The 16,766-nt window shown below is 41.6% G+C and overlaps 1 protein-coding gene across 1 annotated transcript; it reads right to left on the bottom strand.

The window, feature by feature from the left end:
• Window positions 1–15,535: 15,535 nt before the first annotated feature.
• On the bottom strand, window positions 15,536–16,552 carry FAM50B (family with sequence similarity 50 member B; the record flags this gene model as incomplete). Its single annotated transcript, XM_080806464.1, has 1 exon — window positions 15,536–16,552. One exon carries the CDS (start codon window positions 16,550–16,552, stop codon window positions 15,536–15,538), a length of 1,017 nt encoding a protein of 338 aa, XP_080662590.1.
• Window positions 16,553–16,766: the final 214 nt, after the last annotated feature.

The raw sequence follows: 16,766 nt of genomic DNA, 5'->3' as shown, positions 1-16,766 counted from the left end.
AAGCTGCTGGCTATTGGTGTCTGGTGGTGAGGTCACCCAGACTCTGAGAAGTTAGCCTTCTCAAGACTAGTCCAAAGGCTCAGGGCAGAGGTGCGACTGGCAGAGGGGGACACAAGCACTCAAGTGCAAGCTTGAGGGCAGGTATGGGGTAAGAGTGTCCTGGGGCACAAATTTGGGTTTCTGAAACAAGTGACTGACTGAAAAACATGTGTCCAGTAGTTACGTGAGGGAGAGCTGTCTTTAAGGGATATAAGTCTTTCCTCTGCCATCCGTCACCTGTTCTCATTCTTCTTTATAGCTAGACAGTTGACACTCAAACTGAGTTCTGTTCTCTTTCTCTGCATGTTTGTATCTTTTCCTGCTGGTCTGGGATGTGACTCTCCTTGGCAAAGGGTGTCTTTGTTTCTCCCTCTTCCCTATAAAGTCTCAGAGATCTAGAGACAGAGAGTAGGCTATTGAGACCACAGTGTTTTTCGGAGTATGGCTTGAGACACTGTAGTGGGACAAGAAAGCCATTTCATGCATTAAAGTCAGCATTTGAAAGAAAAAGGAGGAAGGAGAAACAGAAGGGAACAGGAATGAATTGACCCGAATTGAAAATAGAGTGAGGGTGAGGCATATAGTGAGGGTGAATATGATTTCCTAGAAATTGAATAAAACTTTGGTTTCAGTGTTATATATGCACCTACATATGTATGTGTGTGGCGTTTGCATACTTGGTTAGGATGTAAGATGTATTTAAGGGTCATAGCCAAACAAGTTTGGAAGTCACTGATTTAAGTAGATGTTACCTATATAGGATTGTGGTATAAGAAAAAATGTATATATTTGGTCTTTGTCCCTGGAGCACAGAACTCCTGAGACCCTTGGAACTTCCTGAGTGATAAGAGTGTATGTTATTCATAATAAGTCCCCTAGACTACACTTGATTTTATGTTAATGAGGTGACTCTTGGTGGTCCTCTAGACAGATTTAGGAGGGAGGCTGATAACCAGAGGAACCAACCACGTGATTAAAAGGTTGAAACTTTCATCTTTACCCTCTGACCTTTGGGAAGAGAAGAAGGACTACAGACTTTCATTTCACCAATGGCCAGTGATTTCATCAGTCAAACCTATGCAATGAAACATCCATAAAAAACCCTAAACAATGGGGTTTAGAGAACTTCCAAGTTGGTGAACACATTGAGCCAAACTTCATGGTTTAAAACAACAATATCTAACAGCTATTTTATTACCTCTAATGATTCTGTGGATCCACTGGGATTTTCCTGGGTGGTTCTGCTGGACATGTTATCTGTGGGGGATGAAGTCATTTGGGGTCTCATCTGAGCTGGAACATCCAAGATAGGTCACTTACATGGCTGGCAGCTGATGCTGGCTATAGGCTGGAAGCTCAGTTTAGAGAACCAACTGAAGCACCTTGACATGGCCTCTGCATGTGGATTGGTTTCTCATGGCTTGATAACTGAATCTTGGGAGAGTGTGTCTTGGGAGCAAGTATTGGGAGAGGGAGGAAGAAAAGATGTGAGGCCAGTTGAAACTCCATCCATGGGAATAGCATTAATTTTCCTATATTGCACTTGTCAAAGCAGACACAGGGCCAAAGAGGTGGGGAAATAAACCTCACCTTTTGGTGGAGGAGGTAAAAGATCACATTACAGAAGAGTGTATAAAATAAGACATTATTGTGACTTTGAATTGGAACCAGACCATTTATATCTAACTAAAGAGATCTTCCCAAGAGTTAGTCAAGGCTAATAACTGAGGGTCAGCTCCCTTCTCCTCCAGCCTCCTGCGGTAGAAGAGCTACTGCAGACAGATTTGGCAGGTGGTGAATACTAGCAAATCCCATCTGCTACCCCAACCCCCAAACCTCACCTCTGAGCTGTGTAAGATCTATACCGGGCAGTAGATAGCTAGCTGATGGCACCAGTTCCTACCTTCTCCACACACATCTCCTGCTTGGTAAGAATGGTGCAGCTGGTAAAGAGCAAGTTCCCCATTTCCCCATCTCCCTGACTCTTCATCCAAAGCACAGAGATTCTGCCCAGGAAAAAGCTGGAGCAAACCTTAAGACTGGCAATACCCTAACATTGTTAAGGGGCTCTACTTTCACTGGATCAGACTGTGGAGCAATTTATGCCCCAAGTCGTTAGTGAAAACAATGGAGCAATTGACCAGAAATTAGTGGCAGCTAACAAGTGGGTATGATGCATATAGAAGCAGATTAGCCAGATGTTTAATGAGGAGGTCATGGAAAGAGAGAGTCAAAGAGAGTTCAGCTAAACCTGCAGTCATCCTGGTGCTCAGGAGCTCTGTGTGTATGCCCAAGGCTGAGTCCTTCAAGGAGGACTCCATTTACCCCATCAAGGGGTAAATGGAGACAGAAATTCTGAGCTATTAGTCCTTGGCTGAAAGTGGGGCAACCTATAAACTCCCTGAACAGTGAAAGCCATCTCCAAACCACACCCAGATCCAACGGCAACAAGTGAAAAATCACTGGTTCAGGGGGCTTTAACTACAACCTCTGACCAGCCAGAGGATCACTGATAACCTAGAATGACCCAGGGCTGACTGGTAGGAAACCAGTCTTAGAGGTAAAAATGAGCCAAAAAAGTTTGAGCAAAGATATCAGAGGCTGCACAGTGCAGGGAAAAAAGATTTCACTGACCTGTTCAAGCCAACTTACTAAGCAAACAACAATGGCAGCTGTCCTCAGAAGGGAGGAGATCAGTATCCCTAGTTGCTACAATATGTTATCTAAAATGTCCAGCTTTCTGGGGCGCCTGGGTGGCTCAGTGGATTAAAGCCTCTGCCTTCGGCTCAGGTCATGATCCCAGGGTCCCGGGATCGAGCCCCGCATCGGGCTCTCTGCTCAGCGGGGAGCCTGCTTCCTCCTCTCTCTCTGCCTGCCCCTCTGCCTACTTGTGATCTCTGTCTGTCAAATACATAAGTAAAATCTTTAAAAAAAAAATGTCCAGCTTTCAACAGAAAATATGAGGACATGCAAGGAAACAAGAAAGTGTGACCAATGCACAGGAATAAAGGCAGAAAATAGAAATTACCTTTAAGGGGTCTAGATGCTGGACATAGCAGACAAAAACTTCAAAACAGCTATTATAAATATGTTCAAAGAACTAAAGGAGTCCGTGTCTAAGGAATTAAAGAAAGGTGTGATGATGATGTCTCACCAAACAAAAAATATAAAAAAAGAGATATAAATTACAAAATAGAACTAAATGAAAATTATAGAGTTGAAAATATGATAGCTAAAATGAAAATTTCAACAGAGGAACTTAAATATAAATTTGAGCTGGTAGAAGACAGAATAGGCAAACTGGCAGATAGATGGAAATTACATAGTAGAAACAAAAGAGAAAAAAGTGATTAAAAAAAAAAAGAAGAAAGAAATTGAGCCTCAGAGAAATGTGGGACATCCTCAAGCACATCAACATATGCATACTGGGTGTACCAGAAGGAGAAGATAGTGAGAAAGCAACTGAAAAAAATATTAAGAGATTATAATAACTGGAGACTTCAAAATCTGCTGAAAAGAATTAATCTCCACATACATGGAGCTCAATTAATTCTCAGTAGGATTAGAGCATAAAGCCATACCCAGACACATCATAGTCAAAGTGTTGAAAGCCAACAATAAAGAGACCATCTTAAAGGTCACAAGAGAAAAACGACATGCAAGGGAACACTTACTGAATTCTCAATAAGCTGACTTCTTATCAAAAATAATGGAAGCCAAAGGCCATATTCAATATGATGGAAAAAACCAACTAACAAACCTTGAATCAGAAGTTTATGATAAGCAAAACTATCTTTTAAAAATGAAGGTGAAATAAAGACATTCCCAGATAAACTAAAAACAGAAAATTCATTGCTTTGAAAAAGAAAAAAAAGTTGGAGGACACGTATTTCCCTATTTCAAGACTATCTAAAAGCAACAGTAACCAAGACAATGTAGAATTGGCATAACAATAGACACATAGATGAATGGAATAGATTTGAGAGTCCAGATAAAATCTGATTTGTGTCATTTGGGGGGCAAGACTATTTAATGGGGAAAGAATAGCCTTTTCAACAGATGGTCCTGGGACTAGATAGCCACATATAAAAGAATTAATTTGGGCCCTTACCTCACACCATATAAAAATTAACTTAAAATGGATCTATGAGGTAGAACTCTAAAACTCTTAAAGGAAAACAGGAATAAATTTTATAAGCCTGGATTCCACAATAGTTTCTTAGATATGATATCAAAAGAACTAACACCAAAATAAAAAAAAGTAGATAAATTGAACTACATTAAAGTTAAAATTTTGTGCTCAAACAATACTATCAAGAAAGTGCAAAGACAACTCACAGAATGGAAAATACACTTTCAAATCATATACCTGACATAATACTTGGAATCTTATATGTAAATAACTCTTAAGATTCAATAATAAAAAGCTAAGTACTCCCATTAAAAATGGACCAAGGATCTGAACAGAAAATGTTCCATGGAAATTACACAAGTGGCCAATAAGTATAGGAAAATAAGTTCAACACCTAAAGCCATCTAGGAAATGCAAATCATAGCCACCACAGTGAGATACCACATCACACCTAAAAGGATGGCTTTAATCAAAAAGATGGATGATAATAAGTGTTTGTGAGAATGTGGGGAATTTGAAACCCTCAGACTTTACTGATGGGAACATAAAATGGTGTGACTGCTTTGGAAAACAGCCTGGAAGTTCCTCAAGTTTACTCATATAATCACTATAAGATTCAGTAATTCTGCTCCTATTTCCAAGAGAAGTGAAAACATGTCCACGCAAAAACTTATACACAAATGTTCACAGTAACATTATTCATAAAAGCCAGAAAATGAAAACAACTCAAATTCCACCAACTAATATGTAGATAAAAGAAATGTAGTTTACCCATGCACTGAAATATTATTTGGCCATAAAAGGGAATGAAGTGTTGATACATGCTACCAGATGGATAAATCTTGAAAATATTATGATAAGTGACAGAAGTCAGGCACAAAAGTCTGCATAGTCTATAATTCCATTGATATATGATATGTCCAGAATAGGCAAATCTATAGAAACAGAAGATAATTGGTAAATTCTTAGGGCTGAGGAGGAGGGTGATGAGTACAGGGTTTGTTTTGGAGTGATGAAAATGTTCCAAAATCATATTATGGTAATGTTTACACAGATCCATGAATATACTAAAAATCACTGAACTTTAAATGATTATATTTTATGGTATATAAAATATGTCTCAATTAATACAACTATATTTGTTATATATGGCTCAGGATCTCATGAGATTAGTCATGTTGTTGGCCTGGGCTGTAGTCATCTGAAAGAGCTTGACTGGGGCTGGAGGATCTGACCAAGTTGGATGCTCTGTTTTTGTTGGTTGCTAGCAGAAGGCCTTGGTTCTTTATTTCTTGCCAGGTGTTCCTGTCGCTACAGCTGCCTAAATGTGACAGAGTGATAGCTGGCCTCCCCAGATGGAGTTTTTCAAAAGAGAAAGGTGGAAAAAAGGTACAGTGCCTCTTATGACCGAGTCTTCAATGTTACATACTGTCATTTTATCAAAATCTTATTGGTTATACAAGGGCATGAAACCAAGAAGAAAAAAACCATTGGGGGCCTCTTGGAAACTGGCTCTCATGTGTGGGAACTAATATCCCATTGCCTTCCTAGAGACCTCAGCTTCTTCAGCTCATTAGCCCTAACTACTATTCAACACTGCCCTAATGAAATAAGCTCAGTATCTTGTGATCCCTGAGGCCTGCGAAGGAGCATTCCTTTTCTGCTGGAGAGCCAAATAAAAACATACATGCATGCAAACACACACACACTCACACACACACACACACCCCCACCATGTATATGCACAGATACATATATACACACAAATGTAAATATATATATAAATATATGTTACTTTTCAAAAATTCTATGAATTTCCAGCATGGATTGTTTTTTTTCCTTCATCTGGTTTTATTTTTCATCTTAATATCATTTATTATTATATTTTTCTGGCAAAAATATATGCATCCATGAGAAATGCCTTTCCTTGCTGCAATCCTTCAGTTAGGAATGCAGAAACCCTGGTCCTTCATTCTGAGAAATACTGAAAAACAAAAATGAGACACTGACTCAGATCCCTGTACTGGCTCTCAAATCAATGCACCTGTTGGCCCCTTCCTCTGTCAAGCTAGTTGAAGCTCTTTTCTGTTTATCTATTAATACTTTCCTAGGTAACTTAATTAATTAAGATGTTAGAAGAAGATAGGAGATTGTGTGATGATCCCCAAGAGCTTATCTGGATACAGGCTTTCCTCCCTTGTGATTTTATAGGGAAATGTTCAAGGTTGAGTGGTTTTCACATTGACCTGGCACAAAAGCATTGTTGCCCTCATTGCATGAGGATTGTCTTTTCTATCCCCAAGAGCAAGCGAAAATAAATCAAGTGCTGTCTCGTTGGCAAAGGGAAGAAACATAGCAGTGCCCAACTCTGCTCTCACTGGTATTTAACTTGGAAGAAATTACTTAAGCCTCTCTTTTCCTCATCTGTAAAATGGGAACAACATCCTGTCTCATCTGATCCTCATAAGAATTAAATTAGTTAGAATAACTTAAGGGCTTAGAACAATTTCCAGCATAATAGCATATACTAAATCTTAGCTTTCATTATAAATAGTCTTCTACAAGGTTTTTCAGGCTGAAGAATAGGGAGTTGGCTAATTAATAATACACAGGACAATAACAGAGGATGTTGAAATGCAACACTTTAGTCAGAACTCAGACTTCATCTTAGAGGTAGTGCAATGACAAGTGTGCCCCCATGGTGTCATCGTGTCTTGTGTTCTATGGAGCCATTAGTGCCACTCAAGGAGGTAATAATTTTCTCCTAAATTCGTTTGGATGGGAGCCTCCAAAATAATGCCTTCTGTCTACTCCAGTCTTGAATTCCATCCAGAAAGATTTGGGCCAACTGATGTCTGTGCATGTACACTTGCATCCTGGAATAAATTTCATCTCCATCCAAGTCAAGTAAACAAAAAAGTTTTGTTGTCTAGTCACTCTGGGGAGAAAAGAATCATAAAACCTTAACTCCTGGGCTTACGGGGTTTACAAAGTAATACATGGAGATCAGAGAAAGCATAGCACAATACAGAATATATGACAAGTACAAAATGATATGGACAATAAAGGGAGAGGACTTACGCCTGACTGAAGATTGTCAGGGAGAGGACTGGAAAATTGGATGACCCAACAAAGGAGGTGTTTCTTCCTTTGAGAAGTCCTCTTTGGACAGGCAGAAGCAGAGCATCTTAAAATATACAGAGGAAGTGAAGGGCAAAAAAATGGAGGAAGCCATTCCTCTCAGCCATTCCTCCAAGGAGGGTCTGGGATGGTTGCCATGGATTTTATGTAACCACCCCTACACTTGACCTCCAGCTAAATATATTAAATGGAATAATTAATAAAGCAAGCTATGAGACTATGAAACAATTACTTTTGCCAGAAAGTGAGTTCCATCTGCCAAACTTTCAATCATGTAGTAGGGTAAAATGAAGAAAAATTTTAAATATTCAAGCTCTAAAAACAATACTTCTCAAATATCCTTCATCATCAAACAGTGGGAGAATGTACTTCATCAAAAAGAGGAAGTAAATCAAGAAAGAACACAAGAAGACCCAAGCTAAAGGAAACACGGAATTTAACATAGAAGGCAGGTATATTTCCAGGATAATGGTAAAAGGAAGTTCCAAAATGTTAGCCGCAGGCCACAGAGAGAAACCAACCTAGACTGAAACACATCAGGACTGCAGAGGAGGACTGCTTCTTTTTCAAAAGGCTAAAGTTGTTAGAATGCTCAATGCTGCCTAATATTGAAGGAGTAGGAGCACTCCTGGTTTCTGGTTTAGGCATATAAAGAGCTCTGAAGTTGCCAAACAAAACTGAAAAATCAACAGCTCTCATAGGAACCATCAGAGAAGTAAGGTCGCAGAACAGACTTCTGCCCTGGAACTAGAGAAACGGACAGATAAAAAGCATTCAAACTTACCAGAGCAGTAACCCATGAGCAGAAACCTCTCCAGGAACCAGTGCCAGGATGAGGAAACCTTGCTGGTATACAGAAACCTGAACTGTAATTGACAATTACTTAAGGCTCAGTGTGGTCAACTCTTGAGAACTCCAGGGACCCATATGTTTATTTTACCTTCAGGAGGTCAATCAGGTTCCCACAGTAAATATTAGAGAAAAATTCCTTCCTGCATCTTGAAAGGAGAGGGGAAAGGAAACAATTTTGAATGCAATGGAGCACTCTATTCTTAACAAGGTCTGTCCTCAGAAGAAACTAGTTAACTGCAGCCTAATCTGCTGGGGGATTACCAGAGCTCAACTGACTTGAGAGAAAGGAAATACCAAATTCCTGCCCACTTTTGACATCCTGTTTCACTTAAGGGGGGAGAGAAAAAAAATGGGAAATACTCCTGAAGTTCACAGTCTAGGGGCATAATCTCATTAAAAGATTTTACCTCGCATATCATGTCTAGCTATCAAGAAAGAATTATAAGATATAGCAAAAGGCCAAAACCACAATTTGAAGAGACAGAGAAAGCATCAGAACCAGATATGGCAGGATTGTTAGAATTATCAGAACTGGGAATTTAATAGGTTAAGGGCTCTAATAGGTAAAGTAAACAGCATGTGAAAACAGATAAGCAATGTAAGCAGAGAGATGGAAATCCTAAGAAAGACCCCAAAAGGAACATTAGAGATCAAAAACACTGAAATAAAAGTGAAGAACGCCTCTGATGGGGTTACTAGTAGACTGGACATGGCTGAGTAAAGAATCTCTGATCTTGAAGACATCTCAATAGAAACCTCCAAGCCTGAAAATCAAAGGAAATTTTAAAAATAGAGAGAAAATAATAGAATGGCCAAGGACTGGGGGACAGCTACAAAAAGTGTAACGTGTTCATAATGGGAATACCATGAGGAGAAAAAAGAGAGAAAGGAACAGAAGAAATATCTGAAATAATATTGACTGAAAATTTTTCTAAATTGTCAGACACCAAACCACAGATCTAGAAAGCTCAAAGAATACCAAGAAGGATAAACACACACACACACACACACACATCCCCTAGGTATATCATTTTTAAAATACAGAAAATCTTCATACTTTGAAGAGTTTTAATCTGGAACCGTTGCTGTATTTTGTCAAATGCTTTTTCTGTATCAATTGAGAGGATCATGTGGATCTTCTCTCTTCTCTTATTGATTTGTTCTATCACACTGATTGCCTCAAAAAATTAAAAGTAGAACTACCTTATGACCCTGCAATTGCACTATGGGGTATTTACCCCAAAGAGGACAGATGTAGTGAAAAGAAAGGCGATCTCTACCCCATAATCCCCAAACTGTGGAAAGAGCCAAGATGCCCTTCAACAGACGAATGGATAAAGAAGATATGGTCCATATATACAATGGAGTATTATGCCTCCACCAGAAAAGATGAATACCCAACTTTTGTATCAATGTGGATGGACTGGAGGAGATTATGCTTAGTGAAATAAGTCAAGCAGAGAAAGTCAATTATCATATGGTTTCACTTACTTGTGGAGCATAAGGAATAACATGGAGGACATTAGGAGAAGGAAAGGAAAAGTGAAGTGGGGTAAATTGGTGGGGGAGACAAAACATGAGAGACTGTGGACTATGAGAAACAAACTGAGGGTTTCAGAGGGGAAGGGAGTGGAGGGATGAGCGAGCCTGGTGGTGGGTACTAAGGATGGCACATATTGCATGGAGCACTGGGTGTGTTGCATAAACAATGAATCATGGAACACTGAAAAAAATAAAATAAATACTTAATAAAAAAATAAATAAAATCTAGAAAATCAAAGATAAAGAAAAAAATCCCAAAACAACCCAAAGGTGGAATAAACCTCATCTATAGATGAAGAGAGAATTCATCTTACTTCTCAGAAACCCTGCAGTGAAGAGTAGAGTGAAATGTTTGAAATGTTGAGAGAAGAAAAAAAAAAAGCACCACCCTACAATTATGTAACCTGCAAAATTATCCTTCAAAAATGAAGGCTAAATATTTTCTCAGACAAAGAAAAAGTGAGGATTTTGTTTTTCCCAGTAGACATGCCTTGTAAGAAACGTTTAAAGAAGTTCTTTAGAGAGAAGGAAAATGCTATAGGATAAAAACTCAGATCTACATAAAAAAAGGAAGAGTGCTGGGCGCCTGGGTGGCTCAGTGGGTTAAGCCGCTGCCTTCGGCTCAGGTCATGATCTCAGGGTCCTGGGATCGAGTCCCGCATCGGGCTCTCTGCTCAGCGGGGAGCCTGCTTCCCTCTCTCTCTCTGCCTGCCTCTGTCTACTGTGATCTCTCTCTGTCAAATAAATAAGTAAATAAATCTTTAAAAAAAAAAAAAAAAAAAAAAAGGAAGAGTGTTGAAGGAACAAGTGAAGGTAAAATTAAATGTTTTGTTTTTCTTATTCTTAATTGATTTAACACATAATAGTTTGTTCAAAATAATAGCAACCATGTATTTGATAATATATGCTTATGTATATGTCATATACATGCTTACATATGCTTTTATATAGTTACATGAATGGCAGCAATGGTACTGGGGACTGGAGGGGGGAACCAGGATTACTTTGTTAAGGTATCTATACTACCTGTGAAGCAATGTAGCATTATTTGAAAGTGGACTTGTACTACCTATAACTGTATATTGCAAACTCTGGGCAACCACTAAGAAAGATTTTTTTAAACTATAACTTATACACCAAGAAAGGATAGAAAATAGAATTATATAAAATACTCCATTAAAACCATAAAAAGCAGTGGGGCGCCTGGGTGGCGCAGTGGGTTAAGCCTCTGCCTTCGGCTCAGGTCATGATCCCAGGGTCCTGGGACTGAGCCCCGCATCCGGCTCTCTGTTCAGCAGGGAGCCTGCTTCCTCCTCTCTCTCTGCCTGCCTCTCTGCCTACTTGTGATCTCTCTCTGTCAAATAAATAAATAAAATCTTTAAAACAATTTAAAAAAGCCATAGAAAGCAGAAAAAGAGTGGAAGACAAAAATAGAAACAACAAATAGAAAATAATAAAAAATAAATAGACATTAATCCAACTATATCAATAATCAGTTTGAACATCAGTGATCCTAATGCAACAATTGAAAGACAGAGTTTGTCTAAGTGTATCAAAAAAACATGACCTAGGGTGCCATGGTGGCTCAGTTGGTTAAGCATCTGTCTTTGGCTCACATCATGATCTCCGGGTCCTGGGATCAAGCCCTGCATCAGGCTCTCTGCTCGGTGGAGAGTCAGTTTCTCCCTCTCCCTCCACCCCTCCCCACCATTTGTGCTCTCTCTTGCTCTCTCTCTCTCTCTAAATAAATAAATAAACAAAATCTTTTAAAAAATGACCCAACTATACATCTTCTACAAGAAACCCACTTTAAATATAGACATATAGAATCAAAGTAAATGGATGGAGAAAAAAATGTGCCATTCTAATCAAAGGAAAGGAGTAGCTACATTAATTCCAGACAGAGCAGATTCCAAAGCAAGGAACATTATCAGGGATAAAGAAGGGCATTACATAATGACAAAATGTCAATTCTTCAGGAAGATATAACAATCCTTAACATCCATGCTCCTAACAAAAAAGCATCAAAATAGGTGTGGCAAAAACTGAGAGATTTGCAAGTATAGACGAATCCACCATCATAGCTGAAATTGCATTTCCAGAGTGTAGTGGTTATCATGCTTAATACACGGTCATAGCTGGAGACTTCTATAACCCTCTATGAGAAATGGACAGATCAGAAGGCAGAAATTCAGTGAGGATATAGTTCAACTCAAGACTACATCTCCCATCCAACTCAACACTAAAAAATAAATGATCCAATTTAAAAATGGGCAGAAAACATGAACAAACATTTCTCCAAAGAAGACATGCAGATGGCCAACAGACATATAAAGAGATATCAACATCAATCATCATCAGGGAAATATAAACCCAAACCACAATGAGATATGACCTCCCACCTGTGAGAATGGCTAAAATCAACAACACAGGAAACAATAGGTGTTGGTGAGGATGTGGAGAAAAAAGAACCCTTGTGCACTGTTGGTGGGAATGCAAACTGGTGCAGCCATTGTGGAAAACAATATGGAGGTTCCTCAAAAAATTAAAAATAGAATTACTATATGATCCAATAGTTGCACTACTGGGAATTTATCTAAAGCATATGAAAACACTAGTTCAAAAAGATATATGCACCCCTATGTTTATTGCAGCATTATTTACATTAGTCAAGTTATGGAAGCAACGCACGTCCAATAGATGGATGGATAAAGAGGATGTGGTATGTGTATATATATATACCACATACATATATACATACAGACATACTTTATACACACACACACACACACACACACACACACACACACACAGGAATATTACCCACTCATGAAAAAAGAATGAAATCTTGCCATTTGCAACAACATAGGTGGATCTAGGTGATATAATGCTAAGTGAAATAGGTCAGTCGGAGAAAGAAAAATGCTGTATGATTTCACTTGTATGTGGAATTTACTAAACAAGAGACAAAAACAGACTCTTAACTATGGAGAACAAACAGATGGTTATCAGAGGGGAGGTGGGTGGGGGGAATGGGTGAAATAGGTGAAGGGGATTATGAGTGCCCTTTACCATAATGAGCACTGAGTTAACGTTAGAATTGTTGAATCACTATATTGCATACCTGAAGCTAATATAACATTGCATCTTAACTGTACTGACATTGAAAAATTTTTTAAGTAAAAAAAAAGTTTAAATTGACAAAAAAAGACTACATCTCACAGCTTTCCTTGTAGCAAGGTGTGGCCAAGTAGCCAAATTCTAGCAAAAGGGATATAACCAAATTATTATTTGTCAGTTTAAGAGACAGACATTTTAAGAGACAGACATTTTATGACTTTGGGATTTCCCTCACTCCCTTTACCTTCTTTCTGTTTCCTGGGATGTGGATGTGGTGGCTGGAGTTGGAACTTCCTTCTTGGCTTATGATATACCTGTGGGTATGGAGGCCACTTGGATAGCAGAAGAGACGGAAGTAGCCCAGGTCCTTGACTAGTGCTATGCAAATTTATCCCCAGGCTTGCATAGGAAAAAAAAGGCTTGCTTATGCCACTGTGACTTTGGGGTTTTGTCATGCATGGCAGAACAAAGTAAGGTAAATCTAAGTAATTCCAAGCCAATTAAGAAATAGATGTAGGAGTTGGACTATGGTTAGCATATCAACATTATTAAAGCTGAATTAGAAAATGTGGCTTGGACCAAAAATGCAGAGCTCTACTATTAATACTCTCTAAGTCTAAGTTTTGAGTTAATATATTAGAATTGCAGACTATAGAGTGGACATGTAGCCGGTCACAGGTCACTAAATCTTAGTGTGCATGTGAATCACCAGGTGATCTTTTTTTTTTTTTTTTTTTTTTTTTTTTCTTTAAAGATTTTATTTATTTATTTGACAGAGAGAGATCACAGTAGACAGAGAGGCAGGCAGAGAGAGAGAGGGAAGCAGGCTCCCCGCTGAGCAGAGAGCCCGATGCGGGACTCGATCCCAGGACCCTGGGATCACGACCTGAGCCGAAGGCAGAGGCTTAACCCACTGAGCCACCCAGGCGCCCCCACCAGGTGATCTTATTGGGTCACACATTCCAATTCAGTAGGTGTGTGCTTTCTAACAAGATGCCAGGTATGACACTGCTGCTCCAAGCAAGCATCACGCTTTGGGTACCATTTCACATCTCACTGAAATAAACCAGAGTCTCCGGTGGTCCTCAACCCATCCTGGGCATGACCCAGGTGAGCTTATGGCCTGAAATCTCAGCAGAGGAATTAGTAAGAGGTAGAGAGAAGGCAACCCTAACACATTCGTTCTCCAACCTGACTGCACATTGAACTCTACAGAGCTTCAAAACATGCTACTGTCTGCCTCCCACTGAGATCCTGACTCTGAGTGTTACCAAGAATTTGGCAGCTGTAAAAGCTTCCCTGATGACCCTAATGGACAGCACAGGCTGGGACCCATTGCCTCAGAGGGCCAACATTTTGGTGGAAGTTCTTGTTTATGGGTTAAAGCAAGAACTCTGAGAAAAGAAGCTGGGACTGGGGCAAGATGAGTGAGGCATCTGCCTTGGGCATTAAGATAAATAGGGAGTGGGGAGGGGTGGAAACACACCAGAATTCAGTAACTAATAAATATTTTAGGGGTGCCTGGGTGGCTCAGTCAATTGAGCTTCCAACTCTTGATTTGGCTCAGGTCATGTTCATGGGGTCAGGGATTGAGCCCCATGTTGGACTCTGCTCTGAGAGTGGAGCCTGCTTGGGATTCTCTCTCTTTCTCTCCCTCTGCTCCTTCCCCAACCTCTCAAAAAAAATTAAATTTTAAAATAAACATTTTAACACAATATTTAAAAAAAAATCAACATTAACACAAGAGAATCCACAATGAGTAAAATATCAAAACTTTAAATAATGACAGAATCTTTAACAGCACTGTGCAGAGCCATGTTGGAACTGGAGGCACAAGGCATGGCCCTAATCCTCATCTCTAGGCTATACTAACCAACTCCTAACCCCTGGGACTAAACAACCCAACTAAGGATGGCTCCAGAGGGGGCTGCTCCCCCAGTTTGTGAGCCAGCCCCCACCCACTCCCCTGATCTTGGGAAAAGTTATGGGGAAGTGAACCTTTGCCCTCACATGGTTCTGAAATGGGTCACAGCAGTTCTTTAAATAAATTAACTAAGACCATAAGAAGAGTAACAGCAGACATTTATTGAGTTCTAAGTGCTTTACAAATATTAACTCATTTAATCTTCACATGGATCTTATGAGGTAAGTGCTATTCTTATCCCTACTTACAGGAGAGGAAACTGAGGCACAGAGGTTCAATTAGTCTGTCCCAAATTACACAGCAAGTAAAGAAGCTGACTTGAGAATCAAATTCAGGCACTTTGGCTCCAAAATCCATGCTTGTGACTACTTGCTTTAACACTTTTTGACTCAGGTAAAAAATGCACCCCATACTCTCATTCTGTCCCGCGGAGCCCAGTGATGGTTTCAATATAGCTCAACAGAGCCATATAATGGGTCCACACAGTAACATTAATACCCACCCACTCCCTCAAACAACCAAACACCCCAAAATAACATCAGCAATAGAAGAACCACACTTGAATAATGTGAGAACCCTCGGTTCTTTATTCAATTTGGGGCAAGAAATTAAGGTCACCAAATTAAGTTGGAAGTGACAGGGTACAGAGATCTGTTTCCTATGCTGGGTGCTGCTGCCTGGGCGTGGGCAGGAGGCCATCAGAGGCTGCGAAGCCCACGCGTGCCACGGCTCTGCAGGACCAGGGAGGGGTAGGACAGGGAGCCTCGGGGGGAGCGGAAAGGGGGTCATCGGATCGTGTACTTGTCCCACTTCTTCTCGGGGTCGTAGGGCTCCCAGCGGCTGGCAGGGAAGATGTGCTTGTTCTTCTCGTACCAGCTGCGCAGCACCACCTTGCCCGCGTGCGACTCGTCCTTCTCCATGGTGGCGTCGCTCAGCAGCCGCACGTCGTCGTGCACGTCGAAGCTGAAGAGCGGCCCGCTCTTGCCCCGGGCCTTGGTGACGATGAAGTCGTAGAAGGTGTGGTAGTGGGGCAGGATCAGGTCCTCCTTGATGTACATGAGCTGCTCCACGCCGGCCGAGCGCAGCTCGCGGAAGTCCTTGCGCAGCCCCTGCAGCGCCTTCTTGAGGAACTGCTGCACGGTGCCGCCCTTGTGGATCCGCACGGTGCGCCGGTGCCCCGAGCCGTCCCAGTAGCTGAACGTGACCTCCATCTCCTCGCGCTTCACCTTCTCGCGCCGCGCCTCCCACTCCTGCCGCAGCTGCTCGCGCAGCCGGTTCTCCTCCTCCTCGCGGTCGCGGTCCGGCAGGAAGCTCGTGTCCACGTCGGGATTCTTCCCCAGGTTCTTCCGCCGCTTGCGCCCCGCCGCGGCCCCGGGCTGCTCCCCGGCCGCCCCGTCCCCGTCGCCCTCGTCGCCCTCGTCGCCCTCGTCCGGCGTGAAGGACAGGCTGCACACCTTGCGCTTCTGCTCCTGCTTGCGCTCCTTCTCCCGCAGCGCCTCCAGCCGCAGCCGCCGCGCCTCCAGCTGCTCCCTCTTGGCCAGCTGCATCTCCCGCTCCTTCAGCAGGGCCTCCTGCTTGGCCTTCATGTCGTTCAGGGTCACCAGGCCCACCGTGCTCGACTTGAGCTCGGCCTCCACGGCATCGTAATGAGCCGAGAATTTCTTGTCCACCTTCGACTTGGTGATGGTCTCCTCGGCGATCCGCTGCTTCAGCACCTCCATCTGCTCCTTCTGCTTTTCCCGCTTCTTGATCAGGTGCATGGCCCGGCCGGCCTCGCGCATCGTGCCCTTGTACTGAGCCATGCTCGTGGCTTGACACGGGCGCAGACACGCCCGCTTCCTGGTCCTTCTCAACGCCCGCGGGGTTCGGGGCTAGCTCACAGATTCTGCACCGAGGAAAAACGCCCGAGTTAGAAAAGGACCAAAAGAACAGCGTAATGAATACTTCAAGGCGGCGCGTTCTAATAGAACTTTCGGAGACGGTGGAAATGTTATTGCAGCTGTGCTGACCGATGAG

This window comes from Martes martes (genome assembly GCF_963455335.1).
Source record: "Martes martes genome assembly, chromosome: 6".
NCBI classification, from domain to species: Eukaryota; Metazoa; Chordata; class Mammalia; order Carnivora; family Mustelidae; genus Martes; species Martes martes.
Note: the sequence above shows the minus strand (reverse complement) of the source record. Positions and strands in the feature narration are given on the sequence as shown.